The sequence below is a fragment of the Rhea americana genome, unplaced genomic scaffold (genome assembly GCF_003343005.1).
Source record: "Rhea americana isolate MKP2758 unplaced genomic scaffold, rheAme1 scaffold_8, whole genome shotgun sequence".
Lineage (NCBI taxonomy): Eukaryota > Metazoa > Chordata > Aves > Rheiformes > Rheidae > Rhea > Rhea americana.
In genome coordinates, this window is record NW_028186978.1 from 5352696 (window position 1) to 5371320 (window position 18625).

An 18625-nucleotide genomic window follows, 5' to 3' on the forward strand; every position below is an offset into this window, starting at 1 on the left:
GGGCAAATGTCTTGCTAAAATGAATTTGTTTCTCCAGGCAAATAAAAAAAGGAGGAAACTGAACTAAGCTTGAATATTCAGATGTACAAATGTTTTACTTTCAGTGTAAAGCCTTGAATTTAAGGGATATTGCATGTGTGTGTGTTCTGTGTTTTTAAGTCATGAATATGACATCTTTATGGAATTTGGCGCTCTATAGTTTGAGATATGATGTGTCAAATATAATGTGTCAAAGGCCTTTGTACGTAGGCATTAGGTGTAGCTCATCTGGAAGAGTCATTGCAGAAGCTGGAAGACTTCTGTGTGCTTTTGTTAAGACTAAAGTTTTAAATTCTAGGCTATGACATTTAAAAGGTGTTTCCTGTCTTTTAAAAATATGGTTTAAAAATTTGTTCCAATAGTTCTTTTGAATCTTATATATATATATATATATATATATATATATATATATATATACCACAGTTAATTTTGAAAAAGCTCATGGATTTAGGGAAGCAAGAGGCGAAGTTCATATCTAGAAATTAAACCTCTAGCTATGTGCGTATGCGTCCGGTGTGACTTGCACTGCCGTGTTGGACGGGTGCATTAGCTAACCATATGTAYGGTTAGCTAAAACCTGGCTTGGAAAGCCTGCGTTCATTCCAGATCTACTCACTAAGCCATTTCTAAGCAACAGATCAATTCCTATAAGCTTTGCAAGCTTGCTGAAACGAGTTGTCTAATGGGAATTGGATCCCTTCCCTTCGGCTTTCTCTGTCTTTAATCCCACCCTTATTATTTGAAATGGGTTTATTTTTTCACCCYCGATGCTTTTTTCTCCAAGCCGGTTACAAGTGAGGGTGAGGTGGAGTCCCACGTTCCTGTGTGCGGTACCTGATTCTTGCTCAGCTGGTCACGGGGAAGGAGGGGTGCTTCTGAAGAGAGCTGCCGTTGGGGCATGCGGGAGGAGGAAGGGCTTGGAGAGCGGGGCTGCGCAGCGCGTGGAGCCCGTTTGCGGTGACTCGTTGGGTGGCTGGGTAAGCAGATGTACTTAGCAGGCAGCTGATTGCTCTTCAGCCTGAGTTCCACTGGCAGAAGAAGTCGTAGAAAGCAACTCTAGTCTTACTAATGGCTGTTATCCCTGGAGAGGTGACGCGCGTCGCACAAAGTGTCATTGCAGCTACGCTGGCCGGCCGGGCTGGCAAGAGCCCAGGGCCGAGGGCAGCTCTCGCCCGCTGGCAGCCGTGCGTGTTGGGGCCCTGCGCCGCCGACCTGTCCCCCCGCCCTTCCCTCCTCGTCCCAACCTCCCCGGGGCATCCCTCCACGGCGCGTCGGGAAAGGTGCCACAGCAATCGTTAGTGCTGAAGTGCTTCTGAAGTGAACCTACGCAGTGATTTTCATATATATGTATATACGTGTGTGTGCTTGTGTGTGTTGTGTATATATATAGATATAGATATATGAAATATGAGGGTGCTACCCAGYCTGTGATTTCTTCAGACACTTGCAAAGGAGCCCAAGTGCTCTAGGAAGGAGCTTTTGGAAAAGACATTCAGAAAACTGATATTGGTCTTTAAACTCTTTCAGTATAAGCTCTGGAAGGTTTTCACAGCCTGAAGAGTTATTTTTGTTTGTTTTGTCATTGTCTGCTTTAAACAGCTTTCTTTTGGAAGAAGAAAGGTCCATGCAGTTTGTATGCCCTTTTTTGCTACTTCCTGTATTTGTGTGTGGTATTTTAAGCTTGATTACCTCCCAGCGCTGATATGTCTGCGCTGTCTTTCTAAATTCAGCTGATGCCTGTTGGCTTCATTGCATGTTTCCAAAAATACAAACTTCAGAGCAACAGGATTCAACCAAAACAAGCGTTGAAGGGAAATAGTTGCAGTGTGCTTAGGTACGCTGTGCTACAGCCARCCAGTGGACCTTAAATGTGGAGCACTTCTTCCAGTTACCCTGCCTCATCATATACTGGAGYTCTGTCCGTGTGAATGCTATCTAACTTGCTCTTTCTGTTTCTTCATGCTTTCCTGGATTCAGAGAGAGGTAAATCATTTTCATTTTTCCTTTATTCTCTGTGTTTATCTTTCTGACTTGCACCGACCAATGCTTGTAGCAATTTGCTTGTACGAGGGAGCATCATGGTACCAAAGCTAAACTTCAGTGAGGTAAAAATCTCTCACATGTTTTCAGCTTGCTATTAATAGTGTGCTCATGTTGAAATGATTGTTTTTGGTTTTGTTTTTTTTCCAGGTCCTAAATTCCCTATAACAGTTTAAAGTCATGTGATACCACAGTTCTTTGTATTTGCTTCTAGTGGTTGAGAGTTTAAAGTTTGATGATTTCTATAATCCTAAATGCAGGAGACTTGYGTTAAAATGCCATCCTTTATTTAAAAAAAATGAGTAACGTCATGCTAGGAGCAGGGCATTCAAGACTTAAATTTAGTGCGAAAATTGGAAATTTTGAAATCTATTTGCTGCTTTTGATATTTGCTTTGAATCTGCTGGGTTTGTGGTTGTCTTCAGAGTTGGAAAAAAAGTTGTCACCAGTATGTTTTCTTTGTTTTGATGGACAAAGGAGTCATTTGGGATTTTCCACAATGCTTCCTATTTCATGGGAACACACACAGTAATAGATTGTAGTCACGTGCTCTGCAGCGCAAGGGCTGCRACCACTCAAAAGCCTCTTACGGACAGAAATGTATTCCTCAGATGAGATTCGGGTTTTGTTTGTTCTTCTAAATTGCAAGGACTTGATACTGGAACCGGATGGGAAGAATATAGTTCAGAGATGCAGGCAGTTCCTCGCGTTTGCTTCACGGAATATAATGAGAATAGTTTACAGGCTTGGCTGGGTTTTAATCAGTTCTTTAGGCAGCACCGGCCTAGGGAAATGTTTGAACCTTCGTGATTACGGCTTTGCAATCTAATGCAGATTTTTGTGCGTGGCAGAAGTGATGATCCTCCCAGACTAACCCTGGCCAAAGCGTGCTGCAGGCACGTTCTGGGGGTGCGATTGCACGCGATTCCTTTGTTCTCCGAGCACACGAGAGCTAGGGCGCCCGGCTCGTAAAACCGAGCTCAGCAAAGGTGTTTCTGCTGTCGTCCTCACTTCAGTGTGTAGTAGTGCTTGGAGCATCTTTGTCAAATCTTTAAATATTCCAGATAAGCAAAGGCCTACATCTTTAAATTAGATCCGGGAGATAGACTTGTTGGTAAAATATCTAAATACTAATTTGTTAAAATCAAATTTACAGGAAGCACTGCAGAGGCTGTTCTGAGGTTTACAGGCATAACAACACTTTTATCTATTTTAAGTAAATTTAGCATTCATGAAAAAAGCTGGATTAGCAAGCCTGAAAAGTTAGACTATCACTCTGTGATGCTATGTAGGGTAAGTAGCAGCCGTAAAGGCCTAGACGAGCTGCCTCCTTCGTGTCCCTGAGCACAGTACTGCTCGGGGTAGGAAAGCAGCTGCCTCCCCGTGCACAGTTCACAAGCCTGGGGAAGCATTTAAGCAAACATTCCTCTAAAAACAGAAGATCATTCTCCATGAAAAATTTGTGGCAATAAAATGTCGGTGGTCAGAGTTTCTGCTGGTGAGTGTCTCCGCTGATTTGCATGGGATTTAGCCCTGAAGATCTCGCTTAAATTAATTTTTTAAAAAAAGCTGAGGTCTAAGCTGCGCTTTTCCCTTTGCTGCACGTTGTGCCCGCAGAGCAGCCGAGGAGCAGGCAGGAGGCCGCCTCTGCTCGGCTGGCGGCCGCGGGAGTGGTGCCCTGCGCTCCGGGCTCCCGGCAGGCGCGCCGGGATGGGGCCGCGCGCGCCGGCGGCTGCCCGCGGGCATTCCCGGGCCCGCCGTTGCCGGCGCGCTGGCAGCACTGCACGGGAGCGTAGCCTTGCCGGTGACCTTGGCAGACGTGACAGACTGCCCCGCTTTCCCTGAGCCGTGCGAGCAGTCCTTCAGCTGTGCGACCACGAGGTGAGCTTGGGAAGGAAGATCAGCACGGCCCGTAAATCTTAGCCTTACAGTCTGTGCCGCTGTCACTGTGCTAGCACATCTCATGGGCCTGGAGAGTTCAGATGTTAAGCCACGCTTTGACGTGACTCCATATACTGATCCTGGTGGCCCTCTGCCGGGGTGGAGCGTAGCCCTTGGTGGTAAAAGGAGAAATGATTTGCAACGCGCTCAGAGCCACGGCTCTGACTAGCGAGGCAGTCGTGGCAAGCCTGACGGGGGTCCTGTCCCCGTCCTGCGCGAGGACATGGTGGCCAGCGTTGAGAGGTGGAAAGTGCATCTACGGGAACGGCTTCTGCAGCCCCGCGAGGATCGCGGCYGCCCGAAAGAAAGCGGGGTGCAGGTCGTGCAGATGCTTTTGGACTGGGGAGCGCTGGGCTGAGCTGAGTATCGGCGGCACATCGGCACTGCGAGGGTCTTCACAGACCCGTTTCTGGAAGCGCACAGAACTGGGGCAGCGATAAGACATCAAAGAGCAACCGGGAGGCTGTGTGTTTCAGGGCTGCCAGATTAAAGCCTCTGAGTATCGCACAAAGTAGCCCTAGCTCCTCCTTGAGAGTTAGCAAGTGACGTTATCAAGAAACGAAGCCAACTCCGCTGTTCAGGAGGGGATAATTTGCACTACAAACTTCATGGCTGAATTAGGAAAACAAGCTACACCATGCCAGGGCCAGACCGTTGGAGGAGAATGTAATAAATGCAGAACTGGTGGTTTACCGCAAGCAAACCTATTTTTAAACTCTGTGAGAACTGAAATGAGAAAATTCTCCCAAAGTCTCTGCTTGGGAAGGATATCTTAATTACTTGGGTCAAAAAATAATGAGCTACTGTAATGGTAGACAAGTCTCCCATGCTGTGTTGCAGCTGGGAAGTGACCAGACAGGTGCAGGAGCTCTGTGGATGGAGCTGGTGGAGTGAAGAAAAATTGCAAGGCTGTTGTACACTTTTAGGATTGCCAGTAGGATTGACACAACTATCAGAAACTTTGGAAAATTCCTTCCCCCTTCTCCCCCCCTCCCATCCCCCATCCCAAATTCTTCCACTCTAGTAATTGAGGGCAGTGGAATAGATATTGGAATTGAATGTATGTGATTAAAGGTAAGAAAATAAGAAGGGCAACGCTAGTGCAAGTGGTTGTTTTTCCTCCTCCTCTTCCTCCTCTGGGATTTGACTCCAGAGTAGGTGGTGAAGGTGGTTGCAGATTTTCTTTCAAGGGAGCGGAGGGGATGCAATCGTTTCATTGACTGTGTCTCTATGAGAAGGATGTTGAAAGGTCCTCAGTAAATCGCGTAGAAACAGCTTGTGTGAATGATKTTTTTTAAATCTATACCTGGTATCTTGCTTCTGGGCTTTCTCCCTGCATTTGCAAACTCCTTGACAGAGGCCTAATAAAAAAGACAAGCGAACTAGACAGAGTCCCATACTTCATTTCAGTAATAAATCATCCCCCTTTCTGCTGTGTAAAACAGCAGTCTCAGTAAAATGTTGTTTAAARTTTTGTCAGACGTACTACTGCGGGGTTTCCTGCACCTCAGCGTCGCTGATGTTCGTCATCCTAGAATATTTGTGCATTGTGGAGAAGCCGGATCAGAGCATGGTTTTCCTGGTGGTCTGTTCATCCATGTCTCGTGTCCCCCTTCTCCCTCCTCGTCCTTCTCCTTTGCTGCTTGTTTATTCTGCTCCCGTGGACGTTGGTGTCTCTGCTGGCCAGCACCTCTGGCCTGCTGGAGGTGTCACTCCAGGAGAGGGCTTCCCACCCCGCTCAGCTGCATGGGGGGCTCCTCGCCCCTTGTTTCTTCCCACTTGCCCGCGTTGCTGGTGAGCTACGTGCTGTAAAGCCGGGTGAAGGCTGGAGGTTGTGGACTGTAGAAACTGTGTCCGGATTGCGCCAGTGCGTGCTCGGGGGCCCAGCAGTCCCGGGCCCGTGTGCCACGCACAGGCGGACGTAGAAATCGACAGTCATTTTCTGTAGGTTATTCTGGATTAATCTGAATCAATTTTTAACCAAGCCCAGAGAATGTCATTTTCCGCTTCAAGGATTCTTGTTGCAATTTGTAATGCATAAATCTATAAAGGAATTTACATTTTCCTGCATGTATTTCATTTTAATATAGTTGTTTTATATCATTGCAATTTAATTTTGATTGATAAGAGTAAAAATTTCCTTATTTCAGACCTCAAGGCTAGGGTGYTTTTTTAGCAAGAAAAAATGTGGTTAATGCAGTTTTACACTCGAAAGAGTAACAGTTTAACAGTTTACAGTGAGAAGGTAATGGTGGATGTGCTGCTCTTTAGGTTGCACTTAATTGGGATGTCTCCTAGGACTTTACCTAGTAGTGGCAAATGGCCATGACTGCTACTCAAACAGGACAGCATTAGCATAAATTGCATTTAATGTGATTACATTCATCCAGGGCTGAGCAGCTAAGTGATGCTTAGCCAGGTGTTAAATAGTACGGCTATCTAAGTTTTAGTCAATTATTATAGACATTTGCCAATTAAAAGAGGGTAAAAGAGCAAATCAAAATGAAATTCCTTTCCACTTAGCACCTTGTTTTGTCTTTGCACTTCTTTAAATCATTTTTAAACTATCTCTCTGTAGGCTTCTATCAAAATTAAGAAGTTTCTACTGTATTTCTAACTGTTCARCAGAGCCAGTCTTACCGTCTTGTGCAGAAGAATTAATTTCTTACCRATGTTTCTGGCATTCTGGCTTTTTTTTTCCCAAAATACTAATTAACATCCATTTCTTATATCATGAAAGATACTGGTGGATGGAATACATGCAAAAATGATTTTAAAAAATACAGTGTACCGGGCAGTAGTGCTTCTTCATAGTCCTTTATCAACAGAGGTGRTGAGCTTGAGCTCTATGTTCTGAAAGAACTGACAACTTTTTTCTAGATGGAAATACATTATTCTCCCACCAAACGCCTTCCTGCACCAGGAGCTGTGGTTCAAACCCCACCACTGCTTTTGCCAATACGTAATTTTACGTGCACATGCATCTTTTCGAGACCGGCAAGACCCCAACCCTGATCCAGTGGGAAATCCATTAAACCCGTGCTAGCTCTGTTTCCAGCCATAGGTTTTGTAAAGGCCTTTAGTTTCCTGCTTTCCCTTGTTTTCCCAGCCAGGTGAAAAAAACAGGAATAGTAAGAAAAGGCATTTGCCCTTTTCCAGAAATTTCTATTGCAAACACGTCGCTCTGCACTTCCTCATCATCCAARGAGCTAGTTGCACATAAATCTCACTTAAATGTTAATCAGCCTCAAGTGAGCTGGAGTAAATGAAGGTTTACAGATGAAGCGACCCAGAAGGGATCGAAGTGAAATCAGTCTCRGAGAGAAGTCTTGGGGCCTGTTTGGTATTGCAGGTTTTGAGCAAATAAGAAGTGTTGGGTTCTTGTCATGTGTATGGATATATAAAACTTTTCCCAAGYGCTTTTTTTTTGTTGTTGCTGTTATTAATAATGCTGGAAGCGTTTGGGATCCCCAAAGCCGCATCTTCCTTCTCCAGAAGAGACTGGGAAGGTGTGCTTTACTTTCCCCAAAGCCTGGAGATGCCTGAAGCAAGCCCGCAAGGCTCCTGCAGCGGACCGAGCTGCTGCCAGCCGCCGCAGCCTTCTCCAGGTCCGTGCTGCTGCGCTGCCTTGTAGGGCTGCCTGCGAGAGTCTGGCAGCTAGTTGACTTGATGAATTAATGAAATCGCTAATACTGTTTGTGCACTGTCAGAAGGGAAGAGGAGGTTTGGTTGCTAATTTTGATTGATGATTTGGAAACAGATGGTGCTGGCAGRGTTGTGCATGATGCAGAACCATAGGTTTTGGAGAACTCAGATTTCCTCCTCTGTCTCGACAGATTTACAAGTGCAGGCCCTGATCATCTAAAGATTTGTGCATATTCTCAATTTGCATATGCAATTAGCCCCGTTAACCTTGCACAAGCTGTTTCAGGTGTTTAAAGTTAAACACTGGTATCTGAGTTTGAAACACCACTGTGAGGGTTTTATTAGTGCACAGGAGTCCAGATTGATGCACTAGCTTGTGTTTCATTTGCTCCYGTAATGGTCCTATAACTTCATACTGCCTGGTTTATGAATACATATTGTAACATACAGAAATGTTTACACCAGCTGCAGGACCAAACACTGGCGTCACAAAACACTACCGGGAATCCAGGCCAAACATCAAAGACCTGCTGCAAACAATAGAGGCATTAACATTTCTTGAACAAAAATTGTCCCTTGGCAGTCCCTGATGGAGAATGTTAGGTAGCACGTATCTAGTGGTCACTATCAACTCTGTCATACAGCCGGAAGCATTGCGTTTTGACTRAAAGTAAYGTTCTTATGGGCAGTATCGATCGGCCCTTCGGCAAGTGCAGAGCGGGTCCATCACRTGTAGACTGTTGTCATCTTCCGCTYGTAGGGACAACAGAGTTACAGGCACTTATATGGCAGGACTAAAGTGGCAGGTAATCTCCTTGCCTCCTGGATACAGGACATATTACATCCATAACACTCACGAGATTTCTTCTCCAAGCCTTCGCCACAAGTCTGAGTTCAGGGAGATTACTCGGCGTGGACTCTGCAGGGCGACTTCTTGTTCTTTTGGCTGGAGTTAGACTTCCAGGAGCAGCAAAATGTGTCTTGTACTGAAAAGCACACCTGCTCCTTAAATGTCAGTGAGCAGGCTTCCACTGTGTGCACCTTTGATCAGACAAGTAAATTTATGAGAAACTGGGCTCAGCAGCCTGCCCCAGTCCATCTCACTCTCTTTAAAACGCTTTGGAAAATACTCTCATCTGAGGTGTTTCCCGCTGGCTGGGGCATAGTTATGAGTTGTCTTCTTTTATGATCAAAATCTTGTCTTTGATCTTTACAGAATTCAGTCTTTAATGCAGTTTTAACTGTTTGGCCCATTTTTATCTCTGCAGTCCTTTGAGCGTTTCGGTAGGTAGTAACATGCTTACTAAATGCATTCAGCATTATTTTTCCAGTTCCCTTTAGGCCTGAAACCTTTGCCCATTAAATCATGAGATCTAACGTGGCTGCAGGGACTATTCTGTAATATCCATCAGAGGACTTGGCAGGGCAGCAGAGATGCCCTCTCAGATGCGGTCCTGCCACGGCAAAGCACAGCAGCTTACTCTGACTGTCATGGTGTGCCAGCACGTTGCCAGAGCTACTGATCAAGGGGAGGACCAGAATTTCTTGCGCTGTTACAAACTTGGATTTTGCTGGCAAGACACTATGTTTTCCAGGCCGGAAATGACTTGCTTTGGTGGCTTTGTCCCAACTTGTTCTCTATTGATGATAAAAGAACGTTCGAAGGGATAGGTCTAGGGATTACAGAAAGCACCATCAGGTCTCATCTGTGTTTGTGAAGGTGATGGCCAGATCTAGACCTGATCTTGTACAGAGCTCCTGGGGCTACGCAGATTTCTGTCGAACAGGCTCAGCAGTAACAACACGAGATGCTCTTCCTGGGATCATCTTGGAAACGGAACTCATAAATCACTTGTTTACAAATCCTCAAAGGAATAGTATCGATTTGAGATAAATGCTCGTAAATGGTAATAAATAGCCATTTAATGGTAAAGTAGATGGCTTTCAATGTTATTTTAAGTTAGTGTGAACACAGGTTTCAGCTGTTATATCTGCCTCTAAAGAATAGGCTTTGATCCAGTAATTAGGTGTGTGCAGCAATCTCTTTGCTACCCTGCAATGGTGATCACTGTCAGCAATTTTTTTCTTACATGTAAAAGGAAAGAAAAATCTTAATCAAAAGCACTTTCTGAGTTACAGTATTAAGTCCATATCTGTTAAGTGATCATACTGCAGTTATAGTAAATGTAATACTTAGAAGGGATAATATTTGGACTCAAAAATGTAAAGTCTGAAACTTAGGCATTTAAAAGATGATAGTTAAAACCAAAAGCATAGAAGAATAAAAATCACAGACCCTTTTGAAGTCTGGAAATCCACTTACAGCCCTCAAACCAACCAGTCCTCTTCAGAGCTCAGAATACAGTGTGTGTGATTTTTGTGAGCCTGACCATTTCCAAATACCTTGTCTACAGATCTTTCGGAGGCATCACTTAATGTTAACTAACTGACCTCAAAAGGCAGAAATCTCAAGGGTTTTTTTTATGTGGCACTTGCTTTCCCTCTTTTCCCATAGTTGCTGGGTTTTCATCGGCCATGGCTGAACCATGTGCCTTCGCCTGGTACACCTTGCGACCTTGCAGTCTTTCTAACATAATCCAGCCAGAAGTCTTCATTTTACCTTTGAAATATAAAGCTAGGAGGAGGCCTCTCTAAAATGAGATTTGGCACATGTGCAGAGAAGCATCAGCTTTTTCYAAGTGAGAATCGGGCAATGAGTTTCCCGTTTTGGCACCTCAGTGCACCTGCAGCTTCACATCAAGGTGAGCGTGCCGAAGGGCTCTTGGGGATTGTGGCCAAGGTGCTTGTGGTCAGGCTGGAGCTGGGAGACCTCGGTGCACTTGCTTTCCTAGACAGCACCGTCCAGGATGATTGCTTTGTGATTTCCCTGCATGTGGCCCAGGAGCTGCCTCGGCTGCCTCCTGTTTCTCCGGAATGTCCCAGTGGCTTCCTATTAGGAGGCAGGGAAATGGAGACCACCCTCCAGGGTTCCTGTGTTTTGCAGGCAGGGTGCTGCAGCTCAGGTCGTTGTGTTTCCCAACGCGGTTGTTTCCAAATCTCAGCTCCTGTTAGATTCCACCCCCCCACAAAACCACCTCAAATATTATTCCTCACGTTTCAGGTTGCAAAGAGGTTGAACAGAGGAGCAACCTGTGCCTGTCAGTAAGCAGCCCACACTGTGGACAACTGCCCCTTTTATTGCAGGGGCTCATCAATGACAAAATCTAGTGGTAGCACATTAAATACAGTGTTGCCACTCCTTCCTAAGGAATTGCTTCAGCAGATTATCCAGGTACTTAACTGCCAGCCAGTGTCCGTGATTCCTGAGGGCTGGAGGCCCAGCTGTCCATCTGCCACAGTCTCTAGGATTCCCTGGATAATTCCCATACAAATTCCTCAACTGACTGAGCACCCACAGTGAATGAAGAAATTGGCAATCCAAACTATATTAAACCCTGCTAGGGATATTTATGGACTTCACTATACACTGAAGTATTTCTTGACTTGTGGTTTTGGAGGGGAGGGCCAATATGTTTTTTCATCCACATGGACTATCCCTTCTATTCCTTTACCAGTTAGGGACTGGGTGGTGGTTAGTTATGTGTAAAGGGGAAAGGCAGTGGACAGAGACTTCAGGCAGAATAGGCTGTGGGGCTCCAGCTTCCCCTCTCTGGTTCAGTCCTAGTTAGTTACTCAGCACAGCTCTGAGGGGATGCACAGCCCTCGGAAACCTGGAAATAGCAGCAGGGTCACAAAGTAGGACTGGGCAGCAGCTGCTCAGCAGACGTGAAAACCTAGAGGTGCAAGAGCAAGGAGCACAGAGGCTCGCATAGGACAGGATAACAAGATAACTGAGTCAGGGAGAAGCCTGGCTTTGCCTGGTTCGTGTCCCTGCCATCTGTGCATGCCTTTCCACGCTGCAGAACCAGCCTCAGGCTCCCACCTGTAATCCAATTAATGGATATCCTTGTCCCAGGAGGGTCATGAGGCAAAACAGCACTATTGGGCCCTAGGCTCTCAGAGCAGGGGCAGTTCAAAAACCGATCTAAAAAATGCACCCAAAATAAATTGGAGTATACCAAACCCTTAGCACATGTTCACACTTCGACTTTTTCAGAAGAACATCAACTCTTAAAAATGTCTGAGAACAGGTAAACTTAATCCTGCCTTTCCATCGCTCATGTTAAGATACTATATTCTACTGTGGTGGCTGGCCAATAAGGTGCAGAAATCTCTTTTGTAGGGCATCTTTATTTAACTTTTGAAAAAAACGAGGTCAGAAATCTAGGCCAATTAGTGTGCACGTTAGCTCAGCAGGTTCACAACTCCCTTATACAACTGTATCTCTAATTACCATCTGCATATTTTAAACACTTTATACAGTACTTTGAAACACAGGTTTTTTTCTAGCTAAACTGTTGTATGCTGCTTGCCAGGTTTTCTAGCATTTAAGAACTGGATGTATCCTTTTCTGGCTTAATCTGCAATTCTGTCCCCACTTTGTCTTCAGTGAAATATTTGAGTGAATTTTCCTACGTATTTACAATTGCAGCTGGAGTTATGGGTTATAAGTTCAATAAGTTGCCAGTGTTAGGAAATTGTAATGAGCTCTTTAATTACATAGATTAAGTATCAAAGATTAGTTACATGCTTCTCAGGTATGCAGTCTATTAAATTTGTAGATCTGCTTAGGCCAAGGCATATGTTTTATTTTCTGATAGCTGAGACGTGCGCTGGTTAAATTAAAGGATGACTTGCTGACTTGTAAATACTGCTGTTTCTAATGTGTTAATTCATTTTGTTTGCACAGAGACTTTGCTTATGTGGCAAGAGACAAAGATACAAGAATTCTGAAATGTCATGTGTTTCGATGTGACACACCAGCAAAAGCCATCGCCACAAGTTTACACGAAATCTGCTCAAAGGCAAGTGGATTTGAACAAGTCAGTTGTCCATTAATCTTTTGAGAGGTCCCTGAGCATAAAACACATAATCAGCAATCTTATGAGGTGTTATTTTAGTTTATATCCCTGGCAACCGTAAATAGTTCAGAGAATTTGTAAAGGAAGGGACACAAATGGCATCAAAACTAAAGGCAGGATGAGTATTTAAATTTGAAGATGGTAACATGTGGTATTGATTTGACAAGTCAGTAAAGAGACTTGAATGCTTTCCTAGTAATAAAGAAGYTGTGGGTTCAAATTGGGAAAATAACACTCCATTTTGATAAATGGTAATGTTAAACTCCATGAATAAATCAGACCGTGTTTGAATGCTATTCTTCAACATGAAAGTAGTTACATGAATTGGTTATGAATAGTTACACAAATAGGTTATGTGAAAAGAGTTGAAAAAATAATGCTGCCCACGTAAAAATTTCAGAGAAAAAAGAGTTTTGTATTTTAAGCTACTCCAGTTAGAAGTAACAGAACGATTTTTGTTCCTGCTTGTGGTAATATTGTCTGTAATACTGGAGAGAAACATTCTTTTTATTTTTTTCTTCTATTTATTTCTTTTCCTTTTACCTTACATATTTGCCAGTGGTTATTAATTTTGCAATTTGATTTCATGATCAGTTCATGAGTATCCTCTGTTTGGTTATTTCCTGCAGTGGAAAAGCAGGATGTACTTCACTAAGAAAATCTGACTGAAGTGCTTTATAGAGAGGCTCTTAAGCGAAACTACTTGACATTACTTTCAGATTTCTTTATTGAGATGTAGTGGATTTGAGGCTGCATTCCCCACTTTAAAAATATTGCTGCTCGTTTTGGTTTGCCTTAAACCACCTGGCAGTTTGCACCCCAGGCAAAGTGGACAGTGGAGACAGCATAACCGTATCAGTTGCACACAGTCACAGAAGGGTAGAGGTTGGAAGGGACCTCTGGAGATCATCTAGTCCAGCCCCCTGCTGAAGCGGGGTCACCTAGAGCACGTTGCATGGGATCGCATCCAGGTTTTGAATATCTCAGTTGTCCCTCTGCAAATTGTCCCTGCTCAGGAGTCAGAGTTCTACTTAGCAATTCTRGTCATTAAACTTTCACGTTTTAAAATTCAGCTGCTATATGCCTGTGCTCATTTGTTTGTTTTGTTTTGTCTTCATCTTGGTGAGTGAAAGTGATGTCAAACTCCCCTCAGTAGCCAGTTGCATAGTATTTAAAGTTTTTAGTTTTGCAGTGTTGCAAACCTGGCTACTGAATTAGGTCCTAGGTGATGTTTCATGCCACTGGTGTGAGAATTTGCACAGTGCGTATTACTGTAAACCTCCGGCCAGCAGTTTGCCCCAGGCAGGTAGTGCAGGAACTGTGCAGAGCTTCGCAGGGGTGTCAAGGCTTGGGGCCTGGAAGGTGCAGGTGGCAGGGTGCAGGGAACCACTCGGCTCCGGCGGGCAGCTGGAGATGCCGTGCTTGGCCAAGTTGGGGCTGGCTGCGGGGCTGGCTATGGAAGCCTGGAGCTGGTATCACAAGTCCCTCGTCCTTCTCCTCCACCTCTCAGTTCTCACAGCTGTTACCCAGCAAGCAGAGCTGCTGAAGGTGCTAAGCAGGCCCTGCTACGGCTGTTTTTATCCTTGAAGCACAACATCAAGTAACTGCTGCTGTAACTAAGTGCTGGGGTATCCCAYGTGCGCTGTCACACTGGCAGCTGTCACGTGGGTAACTGGCGTGAAACCTCTGGCATTAACTTTGGACCAGAGAGTGACAGAGCATTTTAAAAAATAGCTAACAGTGRCAAAGTGAGAGTGTCGCAGGTAGAGAATGTTCCTTTGTAATTTGGCAGTAGATGTAGTCCTGATTCAGCAAGCACTTGGCACGTGCTACCTGCCGTGCTTGGCCTCTTKGCTGAGTCACAGCTTCTTCCAGACCCAGCGAGCAGCATTTTCCATCCTCAGGTGGAGATGCTGTTGTATGTCCCTACAACAGAAGATACTCTCGAAACGGAAAATCTAAAAAAACAGAGGAGAAATGTGCCAGCAGCACCTCTAGACCACATGTTCTGATGCCAGGCGCTCTGCTGGGCACTCRTCCTCTCTGTGGAGTTTAATTACAATTAAGAGTCGTCAGTGTAAGGAAGCAGGTGGCAACGTTTCATGCGTGAGCTTTGGAAGATCTCGCTTAGTATGTGTTGGAGAAAGGCTTCCCTGGGTCCCTTCCCAATGATAGATCTGTAGGGAATAACCAACCAAAGTGGTTATTTTGAAGTATTTTCTTCTCCTCTTTTGATAATGTTATACACTTTGGGGAAGAACAGGCTGCAATTTGCATGAGATTTTTAATTTCAAAAGAAACACAAAAATCACAGAAAAATTATATGCAGCAGTAAATTGTTCATCAATAATGAACAGTCTTCTCTGTATGTTAAATATTTATACTTCTCTATATTAATCCTCCTTGCAATTTTGCTATTGAGGAAAATAGCTAAAGGTTTTTTACTCCTTCATCAATCTTTTATCTAGGCTTGCAGGCCTCTCAAGTTCCTTATGCAGATAAGGAATAAATGTCAGGAAAGTTAAAGTTGTTACTACAAAGAATAACCTGTTTAGTCATATACTTTTTGACTTAATTCAGGTTTCAGAAATCAGGGTTGTAATAGGAATAAATTTATACTTGTAGTTGCTACTGTACTATGTTTTGGAAAAAATGCTGTATTATCACCGTCTTCTCCAGATTATGGCTGAACGGAAGAATGCTAAAGCTATGGCTTGCAACTCATTACAAGACAGGGCAAATGTCACCCTTGATGTTCCCTTGCAAGGTACTGTGTATCACAATTAATATTTGTGGGATGGTCTGATTTTAGATACATTCCCTTTCTGATTTTTTTTTGACCGAAATGGAGAATATTGGGTAGACAGGCAGACATGTAATCCCATCTTTTAATTAGTGTATCTGACAGTGTCTATTATTACACTGAATTAAACTTTTTTATTGGTTGACTTCACATTAATGCAGTCCTGCTCAGTTATGTCAACTTGTGTGTTTCCTCTTTTAGGTCAAAATACGAGCCTTACTCGTATTTTGCAAACATAGCCTTACTTAGTTGTGCTGGCTTGCATATATATGGTCCTGATAACATCAGAATACCTCATGACTTGAAACTGCACACATTGGCCAAATCTGCCTTAAAAGCAGAACATACTCCAGTTAAATAGTTAGATTCACAGGACCTTTAGGAGACCTGGCTCCTTATGGGTTTTAACATCAATTTTAGCTCCTTTCAAAGCAAGAGGAGCAAGTGTGTCGTTAGCCAATTTGTGCATCTTGCACACTCAAGTGCACGGTAAAAGAAAGTTGCCTTTGCATGCCTTTATTAGGCATAGCTCCACAGCTGCTATTCTGAAGTATTCTAGGAAAACAAACATACCTTGTGCTACTTTACAGGAAAATGTGTGCTTTAGATGCACCAGTTTGTGCTTAGTATCTCAGCCCTTACCCTTGCATCACCCGTGTAATTTTCTGCTCAGACAACAGTATTAATTTCTCATAGTCTGTGTATAAGGTATTAATTGGGATGATATTAAAAAGAGGTTCCAAACTTGATACAGTTAGGCAATGAGCTTAGGTCTCTGTGTTTTATAGACATATTCACGTGTATTTTTTTTAATATGTTAGCAATACAATGTGCCCTCATTTTTAGTTTAGATGAAGAACTAGATGATGTAGCATTCTCTCTAATGCCCTTAGAAATCATTTGGCAGTGTTCGAGCATGAGACAAAGGAGCATACATTTACTTTATTCGATAGAGCACCTTCAGAGCACAATTACTTGGTAAATTATTTCATGCTATCGATGAAATCAAAGTACATTTTCCTTGCTGTGAATACTGATAAACACATTTTTTTTCCCATGCAGTAGATTTCCCAACACCAAAGACAGAACTTGTACAGAAGTTCCACGTGCAGTACCTTGGCATGCTGCCCGTGGCTAAGCCTGTCGGTAGGTAACGCTGTTATTCTTAAGCGACTGCCAATGTAACTTGCATGAAGTGTCCAGCTAGCGAAGTGTAAATGGGGGTTGCCCAAAGGGTGCCAACTCTTTACTTGTGTTTCTGAGTCATATGGGTCAGGCGTGAAGTCGTTCATTCAGGAGTCTCACTTGAACATGTGTTTTTCAAGCAGCATATATATCTTGGGAGCTGCTAAGAAGGCAGAGTTCCTTGTTAATACTTTCTCTGAATATGAACTCTGCTACTAATGAAGAAAGCCCTACAGAACTGAAATGGTGCAGCAGCTAAACAAGATGCTGTCCCATTTTTTTGTAAGCTAGAGGCACCTCTTTTGTTTTTACAGATGAAGAAAACCAACTTCACAACCTTCCTTCTATCATCAAATTGGCTTTAAAAATAAGTACAAAATGCATTTTCTGTGCTATGTGAAAATAAAAGTTCTGTTAGTTTCTACTTATATTCATGTGTTTATTTTGATTATCGTATTTTCCTCTGTTTTAGGAATGGATACTCTGAACAGTGCTATCGAAAGTCTGATGGCTTCCTCTAGCAAAGAAGACTGGGTGCCAGTTACCATGAATGTTGCTGATGCTACTGTCACAGTTATCAATGAAAGAGTAAGGCAGACTGTCTTGTTTGAAACAAGTTTAACATAATATGAATGTTGAATATGAGGAAAACATAAACAGTAGTAGAAAGAATGAGTTTATACTAAAATTCATTTGCTTATTTTGCATTTTCTTTTTTTCCAGGACTGTGATTCTCACACATCTCTGTTTCATAGAAGCTGTAACTGCTTCTGTCAGTTCCAGCTTTATTTTCCCTTGCAAGCAAGTCCTCAGAAATAATAATGTGTTTGTTAGGTATTTACACAAATTCAGTGTTATCCTTCTTAGGAATTCTGAACATAAAACATTGTAGGTTAAACTCTAAGCAGCAATCCTATCCTGTGTTCTAAACTGTATTTACCTTATTCTGGCTGAAGAAGCCAAGAGTAATCTTTCAAAGAATGTGTCTTTTATATATGTTTGTCAAGGAGGTCCTAAAGCAACATCTCCACATACCAGTTACAGAGGAGTACTCTTTGCAGTCGTGATAACCATGTATTTCTTTATAGAATTGCAGTATCAGTTTTAAATAAGCAGTATCTAATAAAATGCACAGTATATTCAGTGCTAATGCTCAAGGCCTTGGTCCTCTGGTAATACTGTAGGAGAAGAGATCCAGTCAGGCCTTAGCACACTCAGTATATGCAGATTAAAAGAAATTCCACACTACTGCATCAGTGTTCCTCCCATTTAATCAACTTAAAATTGAAAGTAAAGTTCTACAGAATATCTAGTAGTAATGAAGAATCATTTGATTCCACAACCAGAATGAAGAGGACATCGTGGTGGAATGTCGTGTCCGGTTCCTGTCCTTTATGGGAGTAGGCAAGGATGTCCACACATTTGCCTTCATTATGGATACAGGAAACCAGCATTTTGAGTGCCATGTTTTTTGGTGTGAACCAAATGCAGGCAATGTATCAGAAGCTGTTCAGGCTGCTTGTATGGTAAGTGATCTTCTTCAAAGACACCTGTAGTACTTAGTTCTGTCACTACCTCAGTAAGTAAAAATCTTTTCCAAATTTGCAATTACATTAATTTCCTGAGACAGATAAAGAAAGTAAGAAAAGAAAAAACTAGTAAATGGGATTCTATATACTTAATAGATTAAAAATGAACATTTTAAAATTTGAAACATAATTTAGTGAACAATGTTCCTTTAACAATCTTACCTTCTTACCACTACAAGATCTGTGTATGTCATGAATCTTTTGTTGAATTCAAGTTATCTAATGCTGGAGAAACATTTTGCTCAAAGCCATGTTATATAACCCAGTGACAATGCAGTCACTGTTCATGAATAGCTGAATCCAAAAAACTTATTTTCCATTTTTCAAAGGGTTGTTCCTGTGATGTAGTTTCTGCGTCATGTGCCAATGAAGAGCTTTTGCCCACAGCTTAACAGAGCAAT

The 18625-nt window shown here is 43.0% G+C and overlaps 1 protein-coding gene across 11 annotated transcripts in view; it reads left to right on the top strand.

Annotated features, from left to right (window-relative positions):
• APBB2 (amyloid beta precursor protein binding family B member 2) overlaps nt 1-18625 on the top strand; it is a 153148-nt gene that overhangs the window by 130143 nt on the left and 4380 nt on the right. For all 11 annotated transcript variants that reach the window (XM_085322697.1, XM_085322701.1, XM_085322699.1 and 8 more), the window contains 5 exons: nt 12476-12590; nt 15327-15414; nt 16513-16596; nt 17108-17223; nt 17982-18161. In XM_085322697.1, the coding sequence (XP_085178823.1) occupies nt 12476-12590; nt 15327-15414; nt 16513-16596; nt 17108-17223; nt 17982-18161 (583 nt within the window). The remainder of the gene's footprint in view (nt 1-12475; nt 12591-15326; nt 15415-16512; nt 16597-17107; nt 17224-17981; nt 18162-18625) is intronic.